Consider the following 14,194-nt stretch of genomic DNA (forward strand, 5'->3'; position numbering starts at 1 on the left):
CGAAACAATCCTGAACCACTTTTGGTTGGAGCTCTAGATTATGGAAATCTGTCCCTTGAGGGGAATGCGATAAGACCTCAATTCTGGTCAGCCTTGTCTATAATATCTTCATATTCTACGAGTAAGGAACTTTTCAAGTGAATTTTGTTTATGATATTTATGCTGCTCATGTCTCAAATTTGATAATACATCGTAAACTTTCTTTTTGTCTTGATCTTCAGGCGGACAATAGCTTCAAAGAGTTGTCTGCCATCGTTAGCCTTATTAGCCTTATCTCTAGCTTGGGGAAGCTCCCCTATGAAAGACCGGATAGAGGAGCGTCTTTCAACACCCAGCCGAAGGTTTTAGAACTCCACAGTCAAGATGGGAGGCTTCACTTTGCCATGGGGACTCTCGGGAGCTCTATTGGCATCTACATATCTTCATTCCATCTGTGTTTCTGCTAGCCCATCCATCAATGTTGGCTTGCAAACATCCTTTCCCTCAGCCCCATATCTCCTTGAGCTGCTGTATGTTTAAATCTCCTTAGAGTGTCTTTCTAGCTATACTGATATTCGTGTAGGGAAACTGCAGCAACGGAAAATGCATCCTCGTACTTCCCTCTCCTTGACCGGATTGCAGACGGCTATTTTGCAAAAGCATCCACCGACAAAGACCTATATGACAAGTTTATAAAAGTTCTGACAGAAGATGGTCATCTGGATCCGGAGGCACTTTCATCATACAAGCTTGCATTGTCAATGAGAGTGGCTGCACCGCGCATTGAAGCACAATTCCAATATTACCACACTGCCGCAGAGGCATCTATACAAACAGAGCAAGATTCATCCTGTCCAACATGGGTGCTCTTTGATGGGCATCAGTATTGTTCTCCCACATTGGATGAGCCTCATGGAACCGTGACCGGCGATTCGTGAGTTTTGAGTGATCAAGTAATATCATCAGGTGGCTAATAGTTAGCTTATAGACAAACACAAGAACTACCGTTTGACTATGTTCTCGGGAATCCTACGGGACCCCATTCCATATTATATGCTGATATAACATCCTCAACATTTGGTTTATTCCACAAAACCTTGGTTAAAACTGCCCGTGAAGGCAAAACATCTTATCGTCTCCGTCATAGGCGAGCGATCGATGCTGGCTCGAATAAGCCTCTCATGATTCCGGGCTATGGTGTAGAACTCGCCCTTAAAAGAACTGACTATATAGTTATTGATGACCGCAAAGATGACGAGGGAACAACTAAATCCAAGACCGAGGCCAAGGTCAAGTTTGAAGACGAGGAGGTAGCTGATCTCAAGCCCCTCTCCACATCAGAGCTTTCTTCACTGGGGCTCAAAGCATCTAGTTTTGTTATGCAGAGTGACAAGCCATTTGATTCCCTCATCAAGCTTTCACAAGACTTTCCAAAACATTCCAGTGCTATAAGTTCACACAACGTCTCTTCCGACTTCTTTGCGGAGCACAATTACAACGCGGGCAAATTGGTCCCCCGCTGGTATCAACGTATGGTGGGTGAACGGTGTACAGATGATTGATCGTCAGATTGATGCTATAAGTATCCTGGATATCTTACGAAAGGAAAGAAGACTGATCAATGGTGTTCGTGATCTTGGATTGACAGGACCTGAAGCTGTTCAGTTGCTTTCCCATTCTAGCATTTCCGAAGCTAAGAGTGATGGAGACGTTCAGAGATTTGATTGGAGAGATGAGATTGAGGGAGGTAATGTTATCATGTGGTTGAATGACATCGAAAAGGATAAACGCTACCAAGAATTTCCCGAGACTCTTGGCGCTTTACTCCAAAGAACATATCCTGGCCAGCTACCTTCAGTCCGCAAGGAAATTTTCAACTTGGTTATACCAGTGGATTTCAGCACGATAGAAGATGTCGCACTCGTCGCTGAAACACTTGCAAGCTTCGTCAAAAGGAAGTTAGTCCTCCATATCGGGCTTGTTCCAATCACCACTTCTCCAGCCGCTGTAGAGCAAACAAGAGTCTTGTATCATCTTTTGGATGTTTATGGACTCTCTGGAGCTATTGCTTATCTCGAGGCTTCCGTCGTGCATGGGGCAGCTAGCCCCACTGAAAAGTCTTTCCAAGCCGCTATCGAGGGTCGAGAGGTTCGAGCCGAGAAGATAGCAATTCCTCTTGTAGACTTGCTGAAGTCAGATCATTACAATGATCAAATTGATGCTGCAAGCCGCTGGACCACAAGACTATCTGCGAATGGCGACTTTCCACCAATCTTTGTAGATGGAGTTGCGCTCCCCAGAGACGAAAATTGGTTGCAAGCAATGGTTCAGCGACTCACCGCAGACTTGCAAGTGATTCAGCAGGGAGTTTTCAACGAGATATTCACCCAAGAATCTTACATCCCAGACTTCTTCCTCTCTGAAGCAACGCCACGACGAAACTCCATTATAGTCCCAGAAAGCGACAAGAATCTGAAGATAATTGATGTTACCACTCTTTCGAAGCAACATGAAGATCTTCTTTCCAAATTGCCTAAGATTGGATCAGATTCGGCATCGCCTAAGGAGGATTGGGCTCATATGATTTTGGTAGCAGATTTATCATCCGCTTCTGGTTTAGACCTCCTTTTATCCGCGGCTTCATTTCGAGAATCTGTTCCAGCTCTCGAGATTATCATCGTCCATAATTCCCCCGGTGAAATGGAAACATCGGATTTCAGCACCTATTTGTTTTCACATATCCAGAAGAATTCAGACAAACCACTTGTGGACACACAAATTTTGCCTAGTTTAGTGAGCCCTGAAGGACCTGAATTGGATCTTACGACTCAAAATTCCGCAAGGAATTATTGGAAGGAAGCCGGTCCATTGGTCCGAGCTGCAGGCCTATCTCCAGGTGAAAATGCAATCTTGCTTAATGGACGGCTTGTTGGGCCAATACCTGCTGGTTCCGAACTTAACCAAGAAGACTTTGAGCAGTTGATCTCATACGAACGTGCCAAACGCATAACTCCTGTTTATGCTGCTATGCAAAGTCTCGGATTGTCAGATAAGATTGCTGATCCTTTAGCTGGTGCCAAAATCTCCTCGATGGTTGCATTGTCATCTGTATCAGATACACCCGATGGCATATTTGAGCAAGCACCAACTAATAGAATCAGTGCATTCGACGTTTGGAACTCTTCTTATACATCCATCGAAACAGGAGATTCGTCAACTGCAACCATACATATGACTGTTACTATCGATCCAGCTAGCGAACAAGGACAGAAGTGGGTTCCAATCGTGAAGGCTATATCTGAACTTGAAGGAGTCTATCTTAAGATGTTCTTAAACCCCAAAGAACGTCTCCAAGAGCTTCCCGTCAAGAGATTTTATAGATATGTTCTAGATTCGAAGCCTAATTTTGACGACGAAGGTGCTTTGATCGAGCCTGGTGCCTCGTTCACTGGTGTGCCACAGGAGGCCTTGTTGACTGTCAAGTTGGACATACCACCAGCATGGCTAGTTGCCCCTAAAGTTTCTATCCACGATCCAGATAACATCAAACTCAGCTCTATCAAGGCTGATGTAGATGCATTATATGAGCTTGAGCATATTCTCATTGAAGGTCACTCGAGGGACATGCCATCTGGTAGTCCTCCTCGCGGAGCACAGCTCATTCTAGGAACCGAAAGAGACCCACACTTTGCCGACACCATAATCATGTCTAACCTAGGGTACTTCCAATTCAAAGCCAATCCTGGATTTTACAAGATTGATCTACAGAGTGGAAGAACATCCGAAATATTTAAAATTGATAGCATAGGCTCAAAAGGATGGGCGCCTGTTCCTGGTGATAGTACCACAGAAGTTGTTCTCATGAGCTTTCAAGGAGCCACTTTATATCCTCGTCTTTCTCGCAAGCCTGGTATGGAAGGAGAAGATGTCCTTGAAGCTAAGGTTGAATCTGCAATGGATTACGTCTCCCGAGGATTAAACTTTGCGCAAGGCATCTTAGGTAGCAAAACAAAAGCTGCTGCTGCGGTGGAAGAACAGGCCGAGATCAACATCTTTTCTGTTGCTAGCGGTCATCTTTATGAGCGTATGCTGAATATCATGATGGTCAGTGTCATGAAGAACACGAAGCACACGGTAAAATTCTGGTTTATTGAGCAATTTCTGTCCCCATCTTTCAAAGATTTCATTCCTTATCTTGCCGCAGAATATGGCTTCAAGTACGAAATGGTGACGTATAAATGGCCTCATTGGCTTCGAGGACAAACTGAGAAGCAACGTGAGATTTGGGGCTATAAAATCCTCTTCTTGGATGTTCTTTTCCCATTATCCCTCGACAAGGTTATCTTCGTGGACGCCGATCAAATCGTTCGTACCGATATGATCGAGCTCGTAAATCATGATCTCCAAGGTGCACCATACGGCTTCACTCCTATGTGCGATAGCAGAACCGAAATGGAGGGTTTCCGTTTCTGGAAACAAGGCTACTGGGAGAAATTCCTTCGCGGCTTACCATACCATATTAGTGCCCTTTACGTCGTGGATCTCCGCCGATTCCGCCAGATTGCTGCAGGAGATCGTCTTCGCCAACAATATCAATCTCTCTCTGCAGACCCAAATAGTTTGTCAAACTTGGATCAAGATCTACCAAACCATATGCAACAGGTTCTTCCTATCCATAGTCTACCGCAAGAATGGCTTTGGTGTGAAACTTGGTGCAGTGACGAGAGTCTTAAAGAAGCGAGAACGATTGATCTGTGTAACAATCCGTTGACCAAGGAACCGAAGTTGGATAGAGCAAGGAGACAGGTACCGGAGTGGACATTGTATGACGATGAGATTGCCGCTGTTGATAAGAAGAGAAAGGGAATTAATGTGAATGGAAACGAGAGTGCGGAGGGTAGAAATACGAAAAGTAGAACATTGGAGGAGACGGTGGACACAAAAACTAAGAAAGATGAGTTGTAGATTAGCTGGAATAGAGAATTAGTCTTCGTATGATGAGAAAAATATTACCCTATTTGTCTTGATCCCTTTGTTTGCGTGCTTGTTTGCTTCGTTTTCTTGATATTTCAAGCTTCATCATTGCAGTATTAAATGAGGAGTGTTAATAGTTACACAAGCATCATTGACTCAAGCCTTTGTATATGATACCTATGCTTTAGTGTAACTGATCCCCGTGTTTTCATCCCGCATTGCCTGACTGCAGTACAAGAATGAAGTAAGAAATAAGTATGATTTGTATGAGTTATGGAGCAGTTATTCATTACAAACATCATGTTCCAATTATGCATCCGTTATATCCCAATCCATAGCCAGTAAGCTAAAGAATTGTATACTGCTTCAGCTCTATGAAAGACTCAGAGCTTTAATCGCTTTGAGTGAACACTATATCTCTGCTTTTATACATAAATCGAAGCGTTGGCTATAGGATCAAAGAATCAAGAGGAGAAAGCAAAGCAGATTATATTTGCAAAGCAAAGTGTAGAAGCATCTAGTGATTTATAAATATAAAGAATGAAGAAAAATCACACTTAAATAGTAAACACTCAACACCAATAAGTATATGATATATATTCATTCAGTCTGACATAACCTAACTCTGATAATTCCTGGACCCTTGTCCCTCCATTAGTATGCCTTTGAAGTTCATATGGAGCATTGAGCAGGCCAATTTTAGCTCTCTATATTGAAAGTACTTTAGTCGCCCCTTGTCATGAAGAAGTTTTTTTCCCCCAAACATTGTGCATTATGACCAATAGAAACACAATCAAAACCAAATCAAGTTTACATGTTTCTCCTCAGCATGATATATGTCAGTCATAGTTCGAATTCACCTCTGCTGAGTGCCTGAGTATTCAATAGAGGTTGGAGGTCCGAGCACATTCCTCTGGATTTTGGCTGGTTTAAAAGAGCTGTATCCAATTCAAAAACCTACAACTCCAAAAGTCTACTAAAACTTGGACATCTGCAAACCAAAGTTATGGGTAGCATTATCACCCTTTGAGATTATACAAGTTTCAACTTTCATCAACAAGAGTAGAATTGTGCTACTGAACTTTGATAAAGGATAAAAATTATTTTGGCTCAATCCAGAGGACCATCACAACTTACTGTTACCACTCCTGAATTTCACAAAGAGCTTACACAGAACGTTGAGTGAAAGTTCAAACAGAATTCAATATGCCTTTTAGGCCATTTTTCGTGAGTATCTCCTTTTCCTTCAAAAGCAATTTCAAATCTTGTCATCTTTCAGGTCTCTTGACTAATTTGTTCGTAGCCGTTCAATCAGGACCATCCGGCCTTTCCTGCTGAATTGCGCACCCATCAGAAAAACTTCTCATCAAGGAATACGGCAAGAGGGGCTACACCTATTCTCCAAGATGATCGGATGGATCATAGCTTTATCTTCGAAAAAGGATGCCGCGAAGCTTTTTCTGGATTTTTCCGTCACAGATCAAAGGACTTTTGTCTTGTCGAAAATATGAACCCTAAGCTCCTCAAGGAGTTGTTTTTCGAGATCAAACATAGTTCTCATCCTTCGGAACATGCAGATATCACAGCTGCAATACGAGGCATTCGCGATTCGACCAAGTTCTTCTTCGTCAGCTGCGACTATCACGACCCAGAGCATATTATTGTTCGCACGTATGCTAAGTTTAGGAACTTCGATTGGAATAACCAGTCACAGATTGATAATCTCAATCTCTTTCGGATGGCAGCTATTGCGGAGGGTTGTGGCGTCTTTGCTTTTTCTGAAGGCGGCAAAAACCTCCCTCCCTTTAAGTGGAAATCGACGATTGAGGTAACACCTGAAGAGCAAAGTTCAAAGAAGCTAAAGGTGTCTACTATTGTAGAGTCTTCAACTAATGACATGCAAAGTGATACCCGCGTCTCAAACAGCTCTGAGGCACAAAGTCATGTTATAGCTTCCATACCTGTGTCTGTGGCAGCGCAAAATTCGCAAGCACATCCGTCGGCACCAAAGTTCCAGTTTCGACCAACTGTACCGCCATTTCAACCAGCTACTTCCATGTTTCGGGTCAATGACAGGCAGTCCCAGTTTTATGCCGGACCACTTGAAAGGGACCGAGTTCGGGGAGCACAGCGCGTTGGGCAAGGGCTGCAGAGTCTTATACACCCCGGAGGACATGTGCCGCAACCACCCGTTCAATCAGATCGCAGTCATGAAACATCACATCAGTCTAACCAACGGCAGGTCAGAAACCAAGGCCAACATCCAGGATCTGGAAATGAAGCAACAACATGATAAAGTTGCGTCTCCTTACTATTCTCAGCAGGAGAATATGACCCGATCTCAAAAACAGGCATTTGGGATGCGAAAATTGGCTATGCATCACGGAAATGATACTTTCCATGCTCAAGGGCTCGGAAAGTCAACACAACAGACACAACAAACTTACGGACATATGCCCCAATATACAACAACACAAAACTACACTCCACCACAGGACCAAAGATACAATTTGCAGCAGCAGCATTATCAGCAAGGCTTCAACCAGTCTCATGCCCAAAGTGATGTGATGAATCAGCGGTATAACCAGAAAAGCCCATTACAATTCAAAAATCAAGTCTGTGGAATGTATCAACAATATGGTCAAGGACAACAAAACTTTGAACAGCATCAACTTCATGGGCCTTACGCACCTCGCCAACATGTTCAACGAGATAACAATGACTTCCAGAATCTTGTGAGCCCTCAGCAAAATGCCCAACAAAACTCTTCCAATCTCCAGGCCGAAAGATACTGGAGACCCCAGCAAGCACGGCAAGTTCAATATCAGTTTGAGAACCTAACCGCTGCAGACTTTCAACAGTATGAACAAGACAGTGATAATAGCCAAGATTAAGACCACAGAAAGTTCAATCTGCACCTGAACAAAATCATCTGGACCCTCTTTCTGAGTCCAAGCACTGAATGCGAGACACAGACTTCTCGGAGCAATACAAAAACACTTGGGTCCAGATAATAGTGCAGGCGCAGAGGTGGGTCATCAAAGTACTTTAATCTCCATCTTTGAATGGGATCTGTCGAATGACTCCGTCGATACTCTTATGAGTGTCGAAGAGTATTAGAATGTGTGGCTGCTGTTATATAATGACTGCTGGCGACTTATCGGTCTGTTGAAGGATATGCATAGCGTGGGAGGAGGTGATCATACTAAAATAAGCGGATGTTAGTGATATGAGCTTTCATGGTAGCCAGAAGGGGGAGGCAAAGAAATGAATTTAAATAGACCTGCTACTCTTGGCGCAAGAGATTCCGATTTTTTTGTTCGCTTCTACCCAATTAGTGCTGCGTTTTCCCTCGATATCAGGTGTCGAACAGACTTTAAGGTGGTTGCAGCAGGATACCAGTGATGGGAAACTTCTCAACAGGACCAGGAAAGATTACTGGATCAGAATTTACAGAGAATTACTCAGATCAGCCGCATGACGAGGTCTTTACTTACAAAGGTGGTGACTTTACCGTGTCGTGTTATGCAAAAGTTTCATAACTTCGAGAACTCCAAGTCGCTCACATATCTCCCAGTGACCACAATTATAGTGAGCTTCATGATTATTTCGGGTCTTTCAGAAATCACCAAGACAAAATTGAGTGAATTTGCTGTCCCAGCTATATCTGACTCGAAGCGAAATCCCGTGACTTTTGGCAAAGCATTGCACAATTGAGTTTCTCCCTCCTCCCCTCTGCCACGGCAACCAGTCTTTTAATGTTGGTTTTGCAACCACAGTCCTTCGAATTGCAAAATCAAGACGAGTTTCTCTTCCTTGTACATCCCTATTGAGCAATACAACTTTTAATAATTGTGGTCGGCGTTGCCATTACTTGCACTTTTTTTTCTTACTGAGAACCTGGTCTCTCCCCTCTCCACCGAAAATTTCACGCAAGTTTGAGCACAATAGACTTTCATAGCACTAGTAGGGCATCCTATGATGATAATCTTCTGTCTCTATTGTAGTCGGCTAGATTTGCTAATGATGCCTGAAAAATAGCAGCCCATTCTGGCAGGAACCGATTGTCATCAAGGCAGAGCACATCCAAATTATCCAAAACAAACTCGAGAACTGGCGCATCACGAAAGCTTCAGTCACCTAGCGCGCAAATAACAAGCAACTCAAGTTTACAAAAACAACATCGTTGTTGGCCATTGACAGAAATTGGGTTGCCCTTCACGTTTCAAATACTTGTTCAAACCAAGCAATTTGAGTTGCACAGAATTCAACATACAACCCTCACAAGCAAGTAGTCCTACTGAATTTATAATCAGCAGACTCATTACAAGTGAGTCCAATAAGTTACTTTACCTTTCATCATGCTAATATGGCTTTAGAACGTTTTGAGCGCCTTCACCAGAAACAATTTCAACATCCTCTTTTAAACTTTAAATTACTTCAAATTCATTATGTCTCCACCTCAGATATCCGTGGATATTGCCATGACCTTAATTGTATGTTGGCTATGATATAAAATGTATCCTCGATGAAGAATTACATACTAACTGATTTCTAGAGGAATGGCGATACTGATTTTCTCATCGGCTACAGAAATTCGATCCCTGATCCAAGATACTTGTCAATGGAGCAAAGAAAGGACGTCACCCCCGCTGTATTGGAAATGCCGAGCCTCATAAATTCATTTACTTTCATTTCAGAAAGGTCGATGACTCAGTAAGAACTAACCAAATTATCATGCATAGATACCCCAATGCTCGCCACCACGATTGGGATAATCAGGATGATATCGATAAGCTTAATGTGTTCAGAATTGCTGCCATCACATTAGCGATTACTGACACTGATGTTTCAGTTGGACAGAAATGTTGGAGTGTTGTAACCTTATCATTGAAAAGAATGTGGTTCCCAAATTTGATAGAATTTGTTGAAGAACGCAGAGCTGAAGCTATCAGATTTTGACTCAGGGGACCATCGATGATGACGATGATGAAGATGATGGAGAGGATGGAAATGAGGGTATTTTTTCAGGACATTCCGAAGAGTTTGAGATCGTAGCTGACATTCCTGAAGCTTAGAATCACTCTATTACTCTAGTTAACAACGCCACTCAAACTGCTCTCGTATCTTCCTCCAACATCCCTGTTGGATCAGCAATTCTGAACCCAGAATTAAGCTCTGTTTCCACACATAGCGGTTCGATAATCCTACACTCCCTATTCATTGGCCCCCTAGTGGTTGATCCTCAAGCATTGAGTATACCTGCAGAAGTTGAATCGTTGAATCTTAACGACGACCTTGATGTAATGGAGTTTGAGCTCCTTAATTCTGTCAACAATGAGGGCTATGGAGGGTGTTCATTGCTATAGAGAGCAAGATAGCTGTGGGTGAAGACAAGATTCGCGTGTGTAAATTTACCCAGAGCCCAACTTCTGATTCAAGCTAATGTCAAATTTCCAGAATAAAAGAAGATTGCGTTGAGAAAGTTTGATGTACTGGGATCTCAGTAAATCTCCAACAAAGTTCGAGAAATATCCTCGGTCTTCGTGCGATTCAATCCTCTCAACCAAACCTACGTGTTGCTCAACTACCAAGGTCTCACCATCGGCCAGAATATTTACACGGATCAGCCTCAAATATTCTGCGAACTCAACAGCGATATCCCTCCAGTTTCAGCAAATTCCCCCCTCAAAAAGCTTTCCTACAACAGCCTCCGTTCTATAAGCCCTCATTCCTACGACATTTGTTTTTGGCAATATGATGTCTAAGATAGCACCTTTTCTTGATAACAGTCCATGGCAAAGTCAGAGAAAACACTAGTGTTGGCACAGCGAGTTCACTCCGGGTTGGCTTTTGAATGTTGTTTTCCTTTGTTGTCGATTTTCTTTAATTTCCTTGATATTAATAAAGTTGGTGGATTTCGTTCCGGAAAAACTATTGGACACAGAAATGGCTTCGTTCAGACCTTCTATCAAAGGTGCTGCTCCTGTGTCAATATTGCGTCCTCGTGACGATGTTGGATCAACAACCCCTTGACTAGATTGCACTTGTTCGTAATCCTTCCGGGAAGTCATCTTAGCTAGGTAGTTTATGGAATAAAAAACTTCTTGAATCAAACAGGCTTGGACGGATTTTCAGCTCACTCGCAGAAAACACATGTCATGACTTTTTTATGATCCTGCTAGAAGTGACAAAAGCTGTATACCAAGAGAAGAATAACTGACTCTAAGACTGATCACCTCTGGGTGGGATTGATGAGTAGCCATCTTTTCTGTCCTGTGAGCTCCAGAACGGAGCACCTCAAATCGGGGCTTGTTTTTCAGCATACCAAACCAAGATATAAACAGTAATTCTATTTTAATATATATTTACATAAGTGAGTAATTATTATCATTAAACTCTGAGGTGTGTAGCGAGGGCTAAGAATTTAAACAGCAGGTCCTCTTCCAATCCAGGTGCGATAACTTCTGAAAGGACCTCTTCGTTTATCAATATTCTTATACTGTCTACCAGGAGCGAGTCCTTGTTGATTGGTAGTAAAGTATAGCCATCCATCCAAGATGGCCATTGTATCAGCAGCCTGTACTTGACCACCACGGACGAGGGTCTTGAGGTTATAGTTCGCAGCTGCTACCATGCCTTCGCCACCGGCTGGAACCCCGTTCACCTCATCGGTGACTTCGGATTGAAGAGTGTCGGCGTAGAGAATAGCGTTTTGCTGCGGGTTGAATGAGTAATAGTGCGGAATCATAGAGTGTCAGGAACTTACAGCAGAAGCACAGATGTATACTCTTCCACGGTCATCAGCCGTAAATCCAGCTTGCTCAGATGGGAAGTTTCCAGGATTTTGGACCACAGCTTCGATCTCTGCGTCTGTCAAGTTAGAGATGAAAGCTTCTTGAGACGCAAAGTACCAGTGGTTAGAAGCCTTGACACCCCAATAGACATTACCCCCGGTCAATGCAATACCGTTAGTTCCAGAGTTGAGATTTGAAGAGGTAGTGCCGGCCCAGTTTCTGATGACTTCTCCATTGTACATGGAGATGAAATGTGGGTCAGGAGTGGTGAAGGTACTGTTGAAGAGATGTCTAATGGTAGCTCCAGTATCGAGGTCTATAGTTGTGATAGAACCGTATGCCGAATCCTCGGTAACGAATGCATATCCGGCGGTACCGAGTGTATTGTTGACTTTGATATCGTTCAATTGGATCTTGGCATAGTAAAGCTCAGGTGGATAGATGTAGTTACGGATTAGCTCTCCGGTAGTGTAGTTGAATGCCATAATTTTAGCTCCATAGGTTGTGGGGTGGGAACTAGGTTAAGATCAGCTGATGTTTTAGCCTCCAAAAAAGCATTGAAGCCCCTTGAATTCATAGACGAAGAAATATAAACATGAACATACGCTCCATTAGGAACTCCACTATCAATAACCCAAAACGTGCCTTCCGCATCCAAAACTACATTCTGCACGTTGACAAAGCACTCTGAAGCATTTTGGCCCGCAGCACAATTTTGCCATTCAGCTGATGGCCAAGGAGCTTCACTATTAAAGCCTGTAGCTTTTGTAAGAGTCCAGTTTTGTGGCTCCATATTGCGTGCATAGGTGAAGAAGATATTGCCATCTGGATCCAAACCTAATCCCGTGGGAGCCCGTACGTATTCATGAACGGCTTCCAATCCTGGCCCGATGACATCCAAATCGGCGGAACATCGTCCAATGGTGGTGAGATCGGTGCGCTGTTGTGATAATGGAATTGGACAGGTGCCATTGATGGCTTGAGCGGCTGCTGTTGCTGCAAAGGCAGCTAGAAGGAGTAACATGCTCACGGTTCTAGAATGGTCGCGTATGCGCGAAAAAAAGAAGGACAAAGAAGCACAAGAAAACACACGGTCTGAGATCCGAATTCAACGCGATTAGACGGGATGTATGTATTTATTTGAATATTTTGATATGGCTGCGCCTACAGTCATGGCAATACTGCGGCACTGAAAAACTTCGGCATTCCGATTTAAGGTTGGTGATGATGATATTCGGAACTTGGCACTCGCTTGGCGTATTCCACAATTTATTTAGAGGCGCCGGCGAACCCTCCACGGCCACTTGGCGCATGATATTGTGGAATACGCTCAAATTAATCAGGTGGACGAAGCGGCTTGCTTGGGGTGGATCTCCAAACACCTTGATAGACAAATTGGAGGGAAAATTATTCGTTCCAAGGGATTGGCAAACTTTCTGCGTTATTGTATATATTAAGTGAACCCGCGTGTTTTTGAATGAACTGTCATATGTTTCGGAGGTTATATTCTGAGTAAGATAAGGTTTGCTTACTTGGAATTTCTACGAAGCTCAAAGAGGGCATAGGCTGCGCCAAGTGGATGCTGTAGACTAATAGAGCTAATTATTAGCTGCGACCCCTTTTTCATGACACCCAATATCTGCTCTTTTCCCAACATTTCATGTCAATTATATCGTTATGTCATACGAGGGCGTGTTTTTGAAGAATGCCGGGCTGAAATTTAAGCGAATTTCCTTACCAAAACTATGCTTGATTGATTGATTGATTTAATTAACGTCCTTTTCTTAGTCCAAGATTATTTAGGATGGCTAGGCTTTAAGAACCTAATAATTGCTAGTGGATATTTATAGTAGATATATTCAATTTGGGGGAGTAAAAACGAATGCTGGGGTGCTATGTCTGATCTTTATTCGGAGTGCAAATAGAGATTAAATAGTCTTCATTCTCTGAGATACTTCCTTCCTCATTTTTTCTCTACTTCTAATCCAATTAAAGCATTCCAATATCCAATTTCTCTTTTTAAAATCCTAAATCCAATTTGCTATCCCTCCCTTTCTATAAAAGGTAAAAGTTATCCTTTTTCGAATTGCTTTTAATATAGCAAAGGGTCCTTTTGCTAATGAGATAGTAAAAGAAGGCATTATTCTTCTCTATCTTTATCTCTTTTAAACTAACCCCTTATATATCTTCATAAGCTTGATATTCTTCAGTTTTTATTAGATGTGTATAGTCGAAACTGTTGAAAATAATAGGGTAGGGTCAAATCCTAAGCTTTATTGCCTATATATAAATCAATTCGGAAAATTCGAAAATTCGAAAATTAAAAGAAAAATATTATATTATATCGATATCTAGAGTATAATATTAATTTGAAGGTAATAGTATTCTCTGTATTGTATTATTGTAGTATTCGAGTGGCTGAAAGCTAAAGAGTATAAAAAAGG

At 42.5% G+C, this 14,194-nt stretch overlaps 4 protein-coding genes across 4 annotated transcripts; 3 read left to right on the top strand and 1 right to left on the bottom strand.

Moving 5' to 3' along the window:
* Positions 1 to 64: 64 nt before the first annotated feature.
* EAF02_008546 (uncharacterized protein) lies at positions 65 to 4,944 on the top strand (the record flags this gene model as incomplete). Its single annotated transcript, XM_038904594.1, is given in 4 exon segments — positions 65 to 509; positions 563 to 913; positions 968 to 1,514; positions 1,534 to 4,944. 4 exon segments carry the CDS (start codon positions 364 to 366, stop codon positions 4,942 to 4,944), a joined length of 4,455 nt encoding a protein of 1,484 aa, XP_038755651.1. The 5' UTR covers positions 65 to 363.
* A 1,215-nt stretch (positions 4,945 to 6,159) lies between these two features.
* Positions 6,160 to 7,847, top strand: EAF02_008547 (uncharacterized protein; the record flags this gene model as incomplete). Its single annotated transcript, XM_038904595.1, has 3 exons — positions 6,160 to 6,180; positions 6,257 to 7,195; positions 7,278 to 7,847. 3 exons carry the CDS (start codon positions 6,160 to 6,162, stop codon positions 7,845 to 7,847), a joined length of 1,530 nt encoding a protein of 509 aa, XP_038755652.1.
* Positions 7,848 to 9,404: 1,557 nt separating this feature from the next.
* Positions 9,405 to 10,322, top strand: EAF02_008548 (uncharacterized protein; the record flags this gene model as incomplete). Its single annotated transcript, XM_038904596.1, has 5 exons — positions 9,405 to 9,449; positions 9,512 to 9,669; positions 9,809 to 9,854; positions 9,909 to 9,972; positions 10,051 to 10,322. 5 exons carry the CDS (start codon positions 9,405 to 9,407, stop codon positions 10,320 to 10,322), a joined length of 585 nt encoding a protein of 194 aa, XP_038755653.1.
* A 1,058-nt stretch (positions 10,323 to 11,380) lies between these two features.
* EAF02_008549 (uncharacterized protein) lies at positions 11,381 to 12,774 on the bottom strand (the record flags this gene model as incomplete). The annotated part of the gene is made up of 3 exons (XM_038904597.1): positions 11,381 to 11,671; positions 11,723 to 12,266; positions 12,356 to 12,774. The coding sequence occupies 3 exons, from the start codon at positions 12,772 to 12,774 to the stop codon at positions 11,381 to 11,383; spliced, it is 1,254 nt and encodes a 417-aa protein (XP_038755654.1).
* Positions 12,775 to 14,194: the final 1,420 nt, after the last annotated feature.

The sequence above is a fragment of the Botrytis sinoallii genome, assembly GCF_014898435.1.
Source record: "Botrytis sinoallii strain Bc 23 chromosome Unknown BSIN_016, whole genome shotgun sequence".
NCBI classification, from domain to species: domain Eukaryota; kingdom Fungi; phylum Ascomycota; class Leotiomycetes; order Helotiales; family Sclerotiniaceae; genus Botrytis; species Botrytis sinoallii.